At 42.2% G+C, this 17,908-nt stretch overlaps 1 protein-coding gene across 1 annotated transcript in view; it reads right to left on the bottom strand.

Annotated features, from left to right (window-relative positions):
* The window catches only part of NME7 (NME/NM23 family member 7), an 87,495-nt gene that overhangs the window by 4,310 nt on the left and 65,277 nt on the right, over nt 1-17,908 (bottom strand). Inside the window, exon 11 of the mRNA XM_052665375.1 lies at nt 12,647-12,754. Within this exon, the coding sequence (XP_052521335.1) occupies nt 12,647-12,754 (108 nt within the window). The remainder of the gene's footprint in view (nt 1-12,646; nt 12,755-17,908) is intronic.

The following is a 17,908-nucleotide window of genomic DNA, read 5'->3' as shown; positions in this document are numbered from 1 at the left end:
GGTGAACCTCATTAGGTTCTCACAGGCCCACTTTGCAAGCCTGCCTCTGGATGGCATCCCTTCCCTCCAACACATCAACTGCACTCCGCTTGCTGTCACTTGCAAACTTGCTGGGTACCCTTGCCTGTGCTGCCAACAAAGTTGTTAAACAGCTCTGGTTCCACTATCAACTCCTGAGGCACATCACTCTCCCCCTGGACACTGAGCTGTTCACCACACTCTTCGTGCAGCCAACCAACCAATTTCTTATCTACTTTGTGGCCCATGCATCAGATTCATCTTTCTTCAATTCAGAGACAAAGATGTTGTGCAGCACTGCATCAAACGTACAAGTCCAGGCAGATGACATGAGCTGTTCTTCTGCTTTCCTCACTGTCCCTCCCAGCTCAGGGTATCCTATGATTTGCCATAGAGACAAAGCAAGGCACACATTGAACACGTCTCACAGCACTGTGAGACACGCAGCAATCATTATGTCTTGCCATAGAGAAAAATCCTGGCAATTAAAGAGTACCTTCGCAGTCATGGTCCATTCATACTGACCCTTGGGCTGGCAGTTCTGGACAAGTATTAGAATGATGAGGAGACACATCAGTAAAAAACACGCTGAGATCACAGATTCAATTCACATCCATCATTCAAAACATGCCAGCAGTTCCAGTCCTTCTTCATCACTGCCAAATCAGAACTGGCAGCCGTGAGATGGAAAGCTTTCATCCCTGTATTAATTTTGAGCCATCAGTCATCTCAGTGCCTTTCAAGCAGCCAGACACTCATCAGTACCTTCTCCGTGAAATCCCTGTGAAACTGCACCTTCTTGACTCAGTGCAGGTATCTAGCAACATGATCCAGAGGGATGTTTGCTAACCTCAATTTACAGCATCACTAACAAGTACCACTCTCCCAAAACACTGAAGTCTTATAATTTTTATAGTTCATCACACCTTGAGGTCACTAGTAGGAAACAAAGATCTTTTTGTTCATTAATTTTGTTTTGAACATCAACATGAATTTGGAGCCTTTAGTGCATGCCTGCAGGCTCTCAAGGCCAGGTTGGATTAGGCCCCTGAGCTGGCAGGTGGCAGGGCTGCCAGCCCTGCCCACAGCAACAGGGTTGGAACTGGGTGGGCTGTGAGGTCCCTTCCAACCCAATCATCTGTAATTCTATGATTTGCTAATGCCTAAAATGCCTTTCAGCCACACTTCACTCAGCACGTCACTAAATTGTTAGGTTAACACACCCAAAACACGTAGATTCCTACCATCTTTCCAGGCAAAAGCAGTGTAGAAATGAAAACTGTTGTCAAAGAAGAGCATCTAATTCACTGACCATAAAGAATTATTTTCACATACACACCTGAAGAGAATTTAATCCTAGCAAGTGTGTTTAAACTAAAAGTTACTCATTCTTGTCTCTCTCTAAGGCATCAAGCACTGTAAGAAATAAGGCTCCTCAGGCTGACTGAGACTGGACACACGTGCTTCAAGTGTCCAAATTAATGTCTAAAGTACAGCTGGGAAAAAAGACCCTATGCACACAAAAAAATCCCCACACCTTTGTAAGGAAAGGTTTTAATAAAGAAAGACTACTGAATAACATAGTGCATATCTCCTGCTTTATGCTGTGTGCTGAAAACAGCCACCTCAAACATCATGTATAGTTATGATCAATTCAGAAAATATGGTGAAAGGGCAATGGGAGATACACGTTTTGAAATTTTACTGTACATTAGAGAAATCTGGACTTTAAACAGGATGTAAAAGAATCACTACAAGACCACAACCAAAATACAAAGAAAGTGAGTTTTATGCTATTTGCTATGTAGCAGCACAAGAAAACAAGCAAAACAAAAACATGACAGCAAGCACTGCTTTCACAAGGATCCAAGGTAACTCACTGAGTCCCCAGAACCACTGCCTCTATGCATCATACACATCAGTAGGGTCACTTGCCTGCTGTAAAGGTGGAGACTCTTGTGCATCACAGAATCATAGAATTGTTCAGGTTGGAAAAGACCTTAAAGATCATCAAGTCCAACCACAACATACTACCCTAACTAACAACTCTCCACTAAGTCATGTCCTGAGCACCACATCCAAACGATTTTTAAACACACTCAGGGATGGTGACTCAACCACCTCCCTGGGGAGCCTATTCCAGTGCTTAACAACACTTTCTATAAAGAAGTGATTCCTAATATCCAATCTAAACTTACTGTGGCGCAACTTGAGGCCATTTCCCCTCGTCCTGTCACCAGTGAGAAGAGACCAACCCCGCTCTCATTGCAATCACCTTTCAGGTATTGGAAGAGAACAGTAAGGTCTCCCCTCAACCTCCTCTTCCCCAGACAAAACAGCCCCGAATGTGCCTACAATGCCCCAGAGCCAGGCAGCTCAGGTGCAGACAATACACAAGGCCCAGCATCACAGGTGTCGGTGCAAGTTGCAACCCTGAAAAAGCACCTGAGATTTCTCAGTAAAGCTGGGTGTGGATGTGTTCTCACAAGCCACAGGCGCCACTGGGGCTTCTTGCCAACAGTGAGTTATGGCTCTCCAGCCTACTCTCAGAGTATGGAAAGTCACAGTTCTTCTGATTAATGCAAACAGGGTGGAAGTTATCACAAAGAGAGGACAAGAATGTGTAAAGCAACAAGTATGTAACTGAAATAATGAATAAAAGCAGCCACCCATTTAAGCTCTTCCCGAGCAACACAGATGCTTTGCATTTGGCCAGGGGACCTAACAGGATGCCCCTGGCAGCAGGACAAGTCTTATGACACATAAGACAGTAACATAACATGCTGCAAAATAACAACAAAACAGAAACACCAGGCAGTCCACAAGCAGTGGTCTCCCAGGCACCGTCATAACTCCTGTGCAGACCGTAGCTCTGTGTTGATAGTGCAGCAGCCAAAAAAAAACCACCTTCCATGTAACGTCAGTAGATGTGGAAAGCTCCGTTCTCCTCTGAGACAGATCAGCGTTGGGAGCCCAAGAGCTCTTTTCAAGTCTCAGCAATCCTCACTTGTTACAGCACTTTTGCCATGGGCTGAGCCCTGAGCTGCCACATCAGGACCAGGCTCCTGGCACATGGATGACCATGCTCCTGTTCAACAGCTGAAATGTATGTGATAACTGCCACAGGAAGCCCTCAGTTCCTCAACACAAAGTCCCTCAACACAGTGTCCCTCCCCAACAGAACAGCAATAAATGCCACTGAGGTCAACACAGAGAAACTTGCCCACATAACCACGAGATAAACTTGTAGATAGGTCACTCCCCATCTATATGTCAATGCACTTAAGAGTCGAAGAGGAAGAGGGAGAATTTTACTCTGGCTGGTGACTTCAAGGAGCCCGTGACAACAGCCAATATCCTTATAGGTGATCACCACCATTTTGTTCATTCTGCTCTCTATTTGCACAGCTGCCAGCACAGGATTATCACACAGGCCCTGAGCCCTCAGTATTACCATAACAGAACACAAAATCAGTACACTTTGAAAAATTGGTTATTATTAACTGTGCAAGAAGAATTGGTTTATAGAGATTGATAACTCTTAAGATTGTCCATGTTGTTAGCATCTACGCTAGATAGAAAAACCATGTTTGCAGTCTAGTCTTCCGTCCAGATTAACACAATCTGGCTTTGTTCCCTACCCTCCATGCTTCAACATGATTTTCAACACATACACGTGTTGAATGACGAATGACTTCAATTCTTTTCTCATACATATACAGTGGTCAGTCACTGACAAAAAAAGGGGTTAACCCAATACAGAAAGTACAAATGCAGCTGATCATTTGCCTATCTAACCTCTGAGGCAAAGCTGGGAGGTGCAGCTAGTTGAGGACAGGAATAGGAATTCATGTTAAAATATATTTGCAATGTGCAGCCATGTGCCACAGGAAAACAGCGCTACTATTACAAGAAGAAAAGGTGAAGGACTCTGTGCTTAAGAAATGAAAGGAGATTCTGAGCTTCTACATAACAAAACCCACTTATTGCTTTTGCTGTAGAAGGCAAAGTTTTTTTCTGTTCTGGCTTTAGTCTGCCAAAGAGCTATTGAGTTGCAGCTTAATTGCTGTTGTGTTTCAAGTGGAGGAACATGGAGGGCAAGAGGAAGCAGGGCCGGGGATTTTGGGCTCAAAATGAGGGAACAAAGGTAGCAGTCGACTCAAAACCACAAAGTGGGCCTCAGATGAGTCACAAAGAAGCATCGTGCCTTCTCTCTGCCTTGACCTCCCCTCCACAAAACGACCTTGCTCAGTGCAACCTGGACAGGTGCCAAAAGCCAAGCACACACAAGTTACCAGGAGAAGGTGAGTCTCAAAGAGCTGCTTGATTGACACTCACTGGCTGCTCCTCTCTAGCACTCAGAGAGCTCCGGCCTGGCAGAAAGAGAAGGAACCAAACCTTGCATCTCACCCTCAAGAGGAAGTACAAGGGCTGAACTATTTCACTACTCTGTTTAAACAAGGTTCTAATTTGCCTGTCTAGCCCACAAGCACAGTAATTATACAACTGATGGTCAAAATTAGGCTGCAAGTGACCCAGTATCATCATTTAAAAAAAAGAAAGAAAAAAAAAAAAATCGATCATCAGCAACGTGTTCAAAATGCATCTACTGTTATTTTACATTTTCCTTTCTCTTCATGTAATGATCTAGTGGGCATGGTGGTGATGGGTCAGTGGTTGGACTACGTGATTTTAGAGATCTTTCCTCATTCTTTGATTCTATAAGCCTATGGAAAAAGCTTAATTTGCTGTACAGCTGCATATACAGCCTGGGGAAATGTTTGGAGACAGAATTCCAGCGCTAACATTCTCTGATATGCAAAACCATCACCAAATGAGAAGAAGTTTTCCTGCACTCCAGATTCTTTCCGCCTTGTTCCTGCGGCTGTTGGATAAAAAGTGTCAAGAAGTTAAAACAGAGAAGCACTTGGAATCATAATAAGCATTACCTGACAGTCCTCACTATAGAGCAGAGAGACTAAAATTTCCAACTGCAGCCAGAAAAAACTATTGCTTTGATGAAAACTTGCAAAAAAAGAAACAACAACCAAACCTTCATATTTTTCATTTCTGTTCACTGCAGATGATTAAAAGCACCTTACCATGGATTATGCAGCTCAGTGTGAGCCCCTAATAAAAGGCTTCATTGCAAAATTGCCGTATGACTGAGTGAAACAATGGCTGCTTTATTAATATTTTAAAGGCTCCCGAGGGAAATACTGTACAGCTGAAATGCCCTCAGTGAAAGGTTCATTGCCATGCTATGCACTTCTGCTGTGTAATGTTTTACAAGACACGCTGCCCTGTGAATGGAGAGAGTTAGTTCTCAGCTGGTAGGGGCAGCTTGCATAATGCCAGACAAGTTAATCGGTAACAAGCAATACAGGAGACCTTTGTTCAGAATGTGACACACACGAATTCCACACTAAGCACATTGACGCCTCTGAGAGTTACTCATTGACATGCTGTATTAAACCGTTTGGACTATACCTTGGTGCACCAAAAGATGAGTTTAACAGAACTTCATCCCTCCAGTGTCTTCTGTCCTAAACCGCTGTGTTACAACCTAAAGGCAGCGACCAGCTCGCGGTTGGTACAACAGCATTTCCACCCTGCAGCACACCCACACATAGAGATAGTGGCAGTGAGGAGGAAGGAAAGAAGCAAGCAGAAAGAAGGCAGGTTGGCAGGGAGCAAGGCTGCTCCTGTAATAGGACTCCGTTCTGATGGAAATGGTTATGGGAAGCATTTGTCATGTCTCCCTGCTGCAAGGTGAGTGCCTCCTCATTCACTCTGAATGGCACATGAGATCAGCTTGCTCCTCCTTGACCTCCTCAAATAAATGCAAAGGGAAAGCAGGAACAAGGCGTGCTTCTCATGGCACTGCTTGGAACACCAGACCAAGGTACAGCTAGCTTCTAGCAGGTGGAATGCATGCCGCATCAAAACCCAAGGGCAGCTCTTAACCCTTCAGAGCATTTAATTAACACAGAGCCTAAGGAAAGCAATACTGGTTTGCATCACCCACAGCACCGGTGTGGACTAAGCACAGCTGTGAACTGGCCCATCTTGTCACTGCTTATTGTCTGTCATTGCCTCCCACTGTCCTGAGGCTGGATTCAGCCAGCTGAACTTCCTAGTTTCAGAACGTGGGCAAGTCTGTTCTGCAGGTCTCTGCCAGTAGTTTGTACAGCTGGCTGATACCACGTGTGTGTTTAGAAACAGCAAGCCAGGAGAAAGAGCTTCCAGCAGTACAGACTACCTGCACAGCCAACATTTAAAGTAATAGGAGAAAACATCACACCACTATGGCACAGAATAATAGAATTGTAGGTTGCAAAGGACCTCAAAGCCCACCCGGTTCTAGCCCCTGCCATGGTTAGAGCTGCCATTCACCAGCTCAGGCTGCCCAGGGCCCCATCCCATCCAAGCTGGCCTTGAATGCTCCAGCAATGGGGCACCCACAGCTTCTTTGAGCAGCCTATTCAAAAAGAAACCATCAAACAATCAACCAACCAACCAAAAATCATCTCCCAGAAGACAAACACATCCCATTCTTCCTGATAACAGCAAAACCACCCCATCTAAAAGGTTATTGTCATATCTGCAGAAACCACAAATAGCTCAGAGGCAAGGGAGAAGGCCAGCAGATGATCCTGGAGGAGGCACTCACTACTGCCCGGCTGGAAGGCTGCCTGTGACACTAAAAGCTGACCCATCTGCCTCCACAGTCCCCCGAAGGAAGTGCCTGATGGCAACTGGCAGCCACATGGAAACATGCACATCCTCCAAGAGGAGTCAGTGGAAAGAGCATCCACAGATGCAGGCACAAGGCCAAAAAGAAAGCTGGCACATTCTCCATAAAAACTGGCTTGACACCTCAGTCCGCTCTACTGTTTCATACGTAGCCTAGAAGACACACACTCCCACAGCAAATGCAGTGTTATTGTCCACTAGAAGAATTAGTCATCTAATAACATATCTCCCTCAGCAAAAGCAAGGTTATCCCACCCAGATCTCACACACTACAGGACTTGGTTTAGTGGGGAAGTATTGGTGGCAGGTGGACAGCTGGACTAAATGATCTTGGAGGTCTTTTCCATGCTTGGTGATTTTATGGCTCTGTTTTGAATCATTTTATTATTTCTCTCACTTATAGCAGCATCCTCTACGTGTACACATAGACACACATGCCTATTAGGCATTCTTCACTAATGCAAAGAAGCTGCAGGAAACCGACCCTACCCAAACACCATGACATGGGAACACAGAGCTTGTGGGGACAGCCTGGACATGGCAGGTTGCACCTCAGTGGAGAGACCTTTCAGACAGCCCACAAAGGAGTAACCTATAGTCCTTAGTGTCTGGCTACAGTGCAAATGCCCTTAAGGAACCACTCACAAAAATACCTTGAACTGCATGGTATGGGTAAAAATTTACAGGCAGAGCATGATAAAACCCAGAAATACTTGTTCTGTAACAACTGCAGGTTTAGGATAGCAGATTTTTAATGGCTGCAGATGAGTGGATTCCTGCATAATCTGCAAGGTGTTCTGCTTGGTGGAGCTGCAAGGAACTGAGGTGTGCGCACAGCACCACCTCCTGTGGAAAGTTGTACTCATTGGACTTCAGCAATGTGAGATTTTCACAGACTGATTTTTAATTTTCTTTCATTCTGTAAGGGGGCACATCAATTGTGAAGCCCAGGAGCCACAACACGTTCCAGAGTACTTCAACTAAACACAAACCAGGAATAACTAATTTCAAGGAACCTTGTTTGTCCAGGGAATGCTGATTCATTGGATCTGATAGTTTGCCAACACACCTATTTCAACAGCACTTTTTACCAGAAATGATTCTCAGGTCCAAGACGGTGAGTGGAGCCAGAGCAACCTTTTCACTGCATGCACATGAAAGAAACAGATGCAACACTGTCTCTGGTGTATCGCTCAGATTCAGAAAAAAATGTGAATCCAGGTGAGCACTGTAACTGTCTGAATGGTTGAAATAGTGCCTGCTGTTTAAAACAGAAAAAAATTGCCAAGATGTAGACTGGCACCTGCTTTGCATATGGAAAACAAATACAAACGCCTGCTCTGAATGAATATCCTAAGCAACATTATCAGTTCACCTGAAAAATAAAGAAATTGAGGTTTTAGCCATTACCTGTGAAACGCCAATATTTCATGAACACTCCACGTCTCACAGATTTTTTTCCTTACTTCCTCCTTTCTCTGCCCATTCAAATGGAAGATTTACAGGAGAGCTGTGAAAACGGACTGTGCTGAGCTATTTGCATCTATATGTTGTCACTTATGACAATACATTTTGTACTGATACAAGGACACACAAGTACACGAAATCAATAAAAAAGTGCCTGGCCCAGTAAGTCAAAGTGCTCATCTAAGTGGCTTCAGGGCTCACTCCTCCTGTATCAGCATACTAATAAAAACATTAGCTGCTAGAGCTTTACAACTGAAAATACACTGGTTTTTCCACATGGCCAGTTGTATTTTAGACTCACTGCATCATTCCTCATCTGCGGAGCCCAAGCAAGTTATTCATTAACTCTCTGATATGTTTCAGTCACTGCCCAAAACGTGGAGTAGAACGTAGAACAAAGATAGGACTGAAGGGTCAAACTAGTGGGAGCAAGTGCTGGTGTTTGATTTTTAGGGTTTGGCTTGTTTGTTTGTTTGTTTTTTAGATTAAAAAGTGAATGTTCCTTTTTCCAGGTCCATGGAAAAGAGGACCAACAGAAAACACTGGAAAACTACTGCACTACATTAATTACATATAGTGTTCTAAAACTACGCAGGTAAGCTGACCCTTCCTTAGCTAATCAGCCCTTGTTCCTGAGAGTGCTGCTCCCTTTCCTCCCCAAGCATATGCCTTTCTTGATCATGATTCTGGGGAGAAAGTTCACTGCCTTCCCTTTCTACTAACCACTGAGTATATGAACCACCAAGGACATAAAGAATCTGACTATTAACATCAGAAAGCATCTGATCTTCAGGTACCTCTCGCACCTCCCTGAACAGTTAAAGGACATCACTCCATTTATGGGCAATCAGCCAGCACTATAAGCACCTTTAAAACCTCAGCTAGATCTTCAGCCATGGTTGATAAAAACTGCATAGGGTGGTGGGAAAATATTAAAATATGCAGTATCTGGCACTGAGGATACCTGAGTCCTCAAGAAAGCACTGGTATGTTCCCTTCTACACAGGAATGCATCTTTATTGTGCTTTAATACGCACTTCAGGTACACAACAGGATAGTGAGTTAGCCAGGCATCTCCCCTTTCCATACTCATTTTGTTCTGGAAGATCAGAAGTTCCCAGAAGAATTAACATACACACATCAACCTCTTCACCTTCCCAGCGACAAAGCAGCAAGAGCAGCAGTCCCTTTTGACCATTTTGCCCTCAAACTCTTATGGGCAATGCTGATCCTGTGGATGTGTGCACAGAACATGTGACCACGACGGAGTCTGGATTGTGGCAGGGACCCCCAAAACACTGCATTAACATTAGCAGTGTAAGTACTCTGTGCTGGCTAGCTCTTTGTACAAACCCACAGGGCTCTCTGCAAACTCAGAGTTGAGGAAAATCCACTCTGCAGGCCCTTCAGCCTGTAAGATGAGGCAGTACTGGAAATGGGAGCATCTGGAAAACGGTGATTCAGCCATAAAACATGGTCAAGGTTGCACAGAAGCTCTGAAACAAATGTAGCAAACACTATTATTCACTGTCTATCAGACTGACTCCGTCTGCTTTTGGGGCTGCAACAGTTGGGTAAGGCCCTCCTCTCTGGCTGACCAAGAGTTTCGGAAAGATTACATCACAGCATCCTCTTTCCAAAAATACTTATCGGGTTTAGGGGTGGTGCAAAACCTGACAGGATTCAGAAGAGAAATTACACCATTTCCTGTTCTGCAAATTAAAATAGAATATAGAAGGTGTATGTGGTAGGAGACAGAGAAAAAAGGGTTTTAACAACTTAATGTCATTATTTGCAATAATGATTCTGCAATTTGCTTTCTAAAACTAGTTGCACTTATTTTTGCCTCCTCCAAAATGGAATACTAAGTCAGCACATCTACATACAGAATAGGAGAGTCAAATAGTTTCATGTCAAAATTTGAAAAGGGGTTTGGCCAAACTCACATAAAATCAGCACCAGAGTTAAAAATGAAACTCTGAAGTTCCTAGCTCTTGTGCCTGACTTCAGGTTGCCAAATTTACCTTTTAAAACAGCAAAAAGGAGTGCAATTATTTGCGTGTAGTCTGGGGTTTTGAACTACACTGGATGATAGCTGTAACAGAGTAGTAATCTGGTACAAAAAAAAAATGCCACCTGAAGAAATGCTAGCAATTATATGCTTTCCTTTGGGATTTTTAAAAGGTTTGTTCATCTTTGTACTGTACACCTAGTAGGATGGATTTCTTTCTGCCATTTCAGTCAATGAAGTAACAGCAGTACGTTTACTCCAATCTCCCCCTCTACTAATCAGTTGTCCTACAAGGATACTATAAAGTTTTTATCAGAACAGCAGCATTAACATCTCAGTAACAGTTACATCTTCCAGGACACAGACGTAACAAATGCACACAACTACACTGAAAGAAGCAAATCCCCACTGCTACATTTGGCCAGGGAGCCAAGGTAAGACTGCCAAGCTCATTCTCCTCTACAAGTGTTTTATCTATTTCTGGGTTCTCTCCCTCCGAGGCTAATCACTCTGTTCAGTTCAATATATTAAAACATTCAGTTATTCATTACAGAATGAAAATATTCTCCACCATTCATTGAAAACAGCATATTTCCTATAAATGTTAGCCTGGCCTGGTGCCTTTGGCTGAAGTTTTCTTCTGTAGTTGTCCTCCACGCCACAGCATCATTTTGCCCAGGACATACAGCACCATTACAGTTAAAGGGGATGGGCAAGGGGAAAGCCTGGCTTCTGCTTGCCAAGTAAGTGAGACCTCCGTGACTGATTTTAAGTACAAAAAGCTTTTTCCCCAAGAATCACCTCTGAGCACACTGGATCATTTATTTTTCATAATTCGTGACAAGCTTAAACAAATTCAGATGCTTACCTACATTTTCAGGCACCTCCATTTCTTACAAAACACAAAAAACAAGATCTGAGGAAACACCATAAAGTACAGTTCTGACAGTAAAAGGCTTCCATATAATGCTCATTTGTCAATCAAATTTAAGCATTCACTCAACTGATGTCCTTTACAACTGCTGTAGCCTTGACTATATAGAAGAAACTAGAAACATGAAGAACCACATTCTGTACACAATTAAGCCTATATTAGCTGTAAACTCAATTTAAAACATCAGCAAAATGGAGTTATAGCGCCCTGCACCACCAAACAGCGTACACGAGACCAACAGTGAATATGAAAGAGAGAATTCTGCTGAAGTACTAAAATGCTGTATCAGTGTTGGTGAGATTCTCTTCTTTCTTGTGGATTACGTCTTTTTTTCTACTGCCATTTAAAAGAAATAACTGATAGATCTTAGGCACATGATGACAAATACCTGCTTGCTTGTTTAAATCCAGACCCATTGCACAGAAATTAAAAGTTGACAACTTTCAGTGGCAGCTTGGAAATGGTTTAAAAAGCTGTGACTTTGTTGATGTTGGCTGCAATTTTCAATTAACACTATACTATTTTTTAAGTTAGATGCAATTTCCTGTCAAACAGCACTTTTAACCCACACATCTAATTTTACCTCACATTGGGAGATCATGACGCAGTTAGCTTCCTCCCTCAATGAAAACACTTTTGGCCATATAAAGTTATCCAAGCTAGGAGAACTCTCACTGCTTCATCATGTTGCTATAGTTTGACAGCAAACCACTCATAAATGCTTGTAGAAAGTACAGTAGAAGCTATGTACACACTGAAGAAAGGCATGCATTGATAAAAAGATCCATCCAAGATACACTGACACACTACTTCAACATCTCTTGTCCAGACCTCATTTTTGGGCATGGCATAAGGTGACTGAGCTTGTTCTGCCTTTACAAATTCCTTTAATTCACTATTTTCCATTTTATTGGACTTAATGAAAGCATACGAAGCCAAACTCTCAGTAAGTTACTATAAAACATGGTAAATTCCATACGATATGCATAATTATGCCCATGTATCAATAAAGCTGGTACCTATGCAAAGAATTTGAACCTTTAGTGCCTGAAACATCGCAGGCCTGTTACAAGCTCTCTGCTGGGACATACCAGATTGGGTGTTATAGTGGCCATTCAAGTAGAGGCCATGAAGGTGGCCTTGCAGAAGCACTGCTAGATGTTGGTGTCCAGTTCAAAAGATACATTCAGCCAAACAAAAGACTCAATTTTCATTTCACTAAGTATTCTAGCATACTTTGTGTTCAAGAAAAGAGCACAGATCAAGTTTTTACGGTATCTGAATTAAATGAGTTTATTGCTCTTTATAAACTTTTTGCTTTTGCTTCTCAGTGATCACTGGAATCCAGCAAAGTTACTCTACAAATAAAACACTTCAACAGCTTAAAATAGCGTCAAGTGCTGTTTTTCACCTTAAATTTCCTACGATATAAAAGCATATGTTTATCTAACAAGTCTTACCTCCAGAAGTCCATCTTCTGGTAGATCTGTGCAGTGGACAGCATTCTGAATCTTGTTCTTCCCAAAGATAGCACGCAGAGTTCCAGGTCGGAGATAACGGGCTATCTCCTATTAAACACAAGAAAATCAAAAGACCTTGTGAACTACATGGTGCAGTAGAATCTTATAATGCAAAACATTACTGTGTTATACTAGCATATGTGGTGCGCTAGAAAAGAAAACAAAGAGGGTAATTTCAGTTTGAACTACGCAGGGACAACTGCTAACAAGTCAAGATCAAAATCTTGAATGTCTGCTTGAAACTGGGCCAATTGAGGCAGCTTAGTTGGAATGTAGGATTCTCCACATTACAGATACTCCTTCCTAGCATTTGTATTATTATAGTTAACTTGTGTTAACAATTTTGCAGCTCCTGAGCACAGAATGTGCTAGTACTTAGTGAGCAGACACCAGCACAGAGCCTGTAGACTGCCTCCATGAGCAATGCACTCTTCCTCAGAACCTGACATTGGTGACAATGAACTACTGAGCAGCGTTTCAGCTATCCAATGCTGCTGTGCTTCTATGACCCTGTGACTACCACCAGTATGGTTCTCAGCTACGGAAAGATGTTGTATTTGGTTTGATCCTTCTCAGTATCACTCCAGATTCTTTACATCTCTCTGTTCTTCGTATTGACATTTCAACCCTCTTTCTTTATCTATAGTACCAAACTTTTTCTTGGCCTTCAAGAGTACGTTTGATTATTGTAGCAGATACCGCTCAGATCTTGAGACAACAATCCTCTCTCATCTCTACTATGGTGAATTTCTCACCTGATACATCACAGGACTGCTTTCGTTGGCTCTTACTCCCACTATCCTCCTCCTTTCAAGGCATACTTCAACCCTGCTGTACTTCTCTGCACTATCACCTTGCAGACTTACCTTTTGACCTTTTTCCTATGCTAACCACACCAAAACTTGTTGATCTGTCCTCCCTGCATTATTAGAGAGTAATCACTTTGGAAGTGGCTAGCATAGTTTTACTGTGCCCCTCCCAGGTGATTGCTTTGATGTCTCAGCTGGTCATTCCTGACCCTACAGCCAAATCGCCACACTGGATTGTCCAAGCGTTCCTTAACTTTTTGGGTCAAGGGGTTTCAAAGCAACTTCAGTAATGGCTCCTGGCTAACGTGGAAATCTGTGCACAGGTACAGATGAGAACCACCTGCATGACGCATGCTTTCCTCTGGGAAGAAATGAGTCCCACAAGAACTCAGAAGAGCGTATCTGCCAGCACTCTTCAGCCACTTTCCAACTTCTTTCATCTGTCACATCTCCTTCCTAAACTAAGACAACTGGACTTTAAAGGCAAGATTTTCTCTTAGCCCAGCAAGCCCTAGCTGTTTTCCTGTAATAATAATTAATAATTATTTCCTGTAATAATAATCTCTTACCTAATAAATCTATCTCTGTTTCCAATGCTGATCTGATATACACCTAAAAGACAGAATGCTTTAACACTTGAAGCATGTCTAACATGGTAAAAGTTTCAGTTCCCCACTGCTACATTACTGATCATTCAACATCTTTGAATATGGATGCTGAGGATATTTAATAAAATACTCTTGACATCAAGCAAGTTTTTCTTTAAAGGTTCATAGTTTTATATTAAAAAAACAAATAAATGAACAAAAAACCTCCTTACACTCCTCACTAAAGCCATGCGATGAGAAAATCTGCTGGAGAAATGGAAGTCATACCAGCTATGTAACACCTCAATCAATCACTTCCTTAAAACAACTGCTGATTCCAGTAAGAACTAACATGTCAGAAAGCTGGCAATAAGCTTGGGAATATTACAAAAAAATGTTTGTGGCCAAGGAACGTTTGGAAATACTTCAGTAAAAGATAGCTTAGATCTCAAAAGCTAAACAGAGCACGAAACACCTAACTTTATCTCCTATCTATCAAACTCTTTGGCTGAAACTGTTCCCTCCTCCTACGGGTCCAAAAATGATAGTTCTTAAGAAACTTTCCCAAGTTTTTCCTCTTTTCTCACAAGACTCATTTTCGCTTTTTTTTTTTTTTTTTTTCTTTAAAAGCAGCAATGGCCATTTCATTTACCATTTGCCCTTAGCTCCCATTTCTTTACAACTTCACGCCAGAAGACTTTGCTTTTGTTCTTCACTTGGACTCAGCTCACTCTCACTTGGACTGGCAAAAGCTCCCACTTTTTGAAGTATATGACCTATTCTTCCTCCAGTTTTCCTACATGGGATATGACACATTCTCCTGCTCCCTTGAAATTCATGAACCTTCCTGCACAAACAGGGACTGATTCTGTTCTGTCTGCCATCGGATTAGATTAGGAGGAGCAAAAGGTAGGTGTTGCAGCTCTTTACGTTGTTAGCACTTGATTAAAAAGAATGTAACAAACCTTTCTGGCCATCAGTTAATAAGCAGAACGAGAGGTAGGACATTCTCCATTTACAATTACATAGCCAGAAGAAGAAAACAAGCATCAATTCCAAAGTGTTATTAATCTATCTCTTATAACACACTGAAAAACCTCCAGTAAACAAAGTAGCAGTAAAGGACAGGGATACAAACACCTGTATAGGACCCATGTACAGGTATTTGCATGTATGTATAGTTGGAAATCTTGGGAATGTTTCTGAGAGGTGGGAAGAAAGTTCCTTAGAGAATTTAGTCCTCACAGCACATCTTAATATACACTCTTCAGCTCTATGACAGGATACTTGCTGAGTACTTTATTTATAGTGCCTTATATGCAACAACAGAGACACAAATATAATAGTTGTGGGTTTTTTATGTTTTTTCTTTTAACCATTTTTATAAGTTTGCTGCTGAGCCTAGTTTTAGGAATGCATTTTGCATAGTAGCCATTTTCAAAAACTTTCTCAAAGGCTTAGCTAAGGCAATAGCTTCAAGTTGTGCCAAAGGAAGTTTGGTCTGGAGGTCAGAAAGAATTTCTTTACGGAGAGGGTGGTCAGGCATTGGAACGGGCTGCCCAGGGAGGTGGTGGAGCCACCATCCCTGGAGGTATTTGAGATGTGGTGCTTAGGTTTAGCAATAGACTTGTAGTGTTAGGTGAATGGTTAGACTTAACAATCTTCAAAGTCTTTTCTAACCTAAATGATTTTATGATTCTGTGAGGGTAGAATGATGGAAGAGTTAAGAGCAACTCCAGTTGTTCTACCATATGCCTAAGAGAGGAAGAACGTGTGTGCGGGAACTTCATGCATGTGTGCAAATGAGAATGCTACAAACTCACTTCTCCCATGAAAATTACGCTATGTCTGCAGCAGAGCCAGCCATGCTAGGCTACATCTTCTTGGATCTCATGCAGCAGGTTATTTCATCACACTTTACAGACTGGGTGTTGTCAGCAACGGGCGCGTACTGCAACAACTGGGCTTTGATTTACAGCCCTTTGAACAGCCTTATCCTCTTACACAAGCTACAGTCACCTATATTTCATGTTTCTATCCGACTTTGCCCTATGAAAATACTGCTTGTATGAAATACAACATGCTAAAATCTATCTCTATATGAGCGGAAGGAAAAAAAATCACCAGTGATATTGGTAGAGTAATATGTCAAAATCAGACTGAAAAATCATAAACTGAAAAATCATGAGCAAGGCTTGTGAACCACTTGTCTTTCAAACAACTGATTTTTCATGTGCTGGAGAGAAAGTTATTATTTGAACTGTTAAAACATATTCCAGCCAAAACTGCAGATTTCAAGTAAATTAGCCAGATTGTTTTTTAAAGCATCTACTTTATTTGGATGTCTGGAAGGGCAGAAAGGTCTGTACCATGCTTTACTGTTGTTTAAATAGCATTCAAGCTAAAACCAAAGCTGCAGTCACTGGCTCTGTGTAGCAACCCTTTCCTCCTTCCTCACCCAAAAACCACACAAACCTTGAATGTATCAAAAGCACACTCAAAATTTCATAGCCTAGAACTGTGTTCCACTTAAACATCAACTGGAACAAGGGAACCTTGACAATCTGTTGCTAGTTCTGTAGAGTGAAGCAAAATAAAAGTAAGAGAACTCATGATCCATTCCTCACCTATTACAGTGTGCTGCCAGAGCAGGTTCATTCTTTTAGGTTTGCTTTCAGGACAGCAGCATTGAGAGGACTTCTTGTGCTGCAAGAAACCCTGCACAGTCCCCTCTAAGCTTCAGCAAAACATCCTGTTTGCCTTCTTCTGAGCCCTAGCTATGCATTGGCTCCTTGCTGCTCTCAGCACTCCTCATTCATCACTCTTCCTAAAAGCTTTATGATGACCTAGTCTCCCACTCTGTATACTCTGGGAGTTTCTTCCTTCTCTGCTTCTCTATGCTCAGCCACGGTCATGAAAGTGATGGCCTGTGAGGGTGCTGTATGATCCAGAAGGCAGGAGGCAGAGCCACGCAAATAAAATAGATGCTTTTCTCTTTCTACTGACCAGCTATGCCTTTTTTCAAGCGAACAGAATTCATATTAACAAGGAATAAGGCAAATTTCAGTACTTGCAGTGGAATTTGTCTGATCTAGCCTTAATCACCTGAAAGCTGATGGCAACTGAGCTTCCGCTATACTGAGTGAAGGGTGATAAGCCCCTTCAGAAAAAGATTCCTTCACAGCACAGTTTGCAAGGCAGGTAGGATAACTGTCTTCTCTTCCCATCAACACAGCTTTTCAGTGGGCTCTCCTCAAGGGAGATTTTAGCACCAGCCACACAGCACAGGTTGCAGCAGGGAGCTGCAGAGAACAGTCATTCTGACACAAAAAGTAAAATAAAAAAGCTAAACAACCTCTGCTATGCAGAATGCAATGCTAGACCAGTGTTTCCTGTAATGGTTATTCAAGTGGAGGAACACCAGAAAAATACTGTTACAGTGGGAGCAGGTTCACTTGATCGGTCTGCAGGTATCCTTCAGCTTTCATTTTATAAAGCTAATCAGAATGCAAGTCCCTTGACACATTGATTCATTTTCTTTTTCTTCAGGAGCTGCAGCAATGTCATGTACATATATGGACTCAGTATCTGAGGCCGTACACACACAACTGGGGGAGTCAGTGTTATCAGAAACTCTTTTGTATATTCTGTGTATCATAAAAAAAGTTAAACCAAAACAATCCTCTCTGAACACACATACATACCCTTCACCTCCTAATGTTTTTCAAAAAATGAACTGATGTACAGATCCTCAGGAGTCTAGAAAGACAACACTGAAATTCTTAATAAAATTTAGCTTAACCTTC

This window comes from Tympanuchus pallidicinctus, unplaced genomic scaffold (assembly GCF_026119805.1).
Source record: "Tympanuchus pallidicinctus isolate F22 unplaced genomic scaffold, pur_lepc_1.0 scaffold10, whole genome shotgun sequence".
Lineage (NCBI taxonomy): Eukaryota > Metazoa > Chordata > Aves > Galliformes > Phasianidae > Tympanuchus > Tympanuchus pallidicinctus.
The sequence above is the reverse complement of the archived record's forward strand: the minus strand, read 5'-3'. Positions and strand labels throughout refer to the sequence as shown.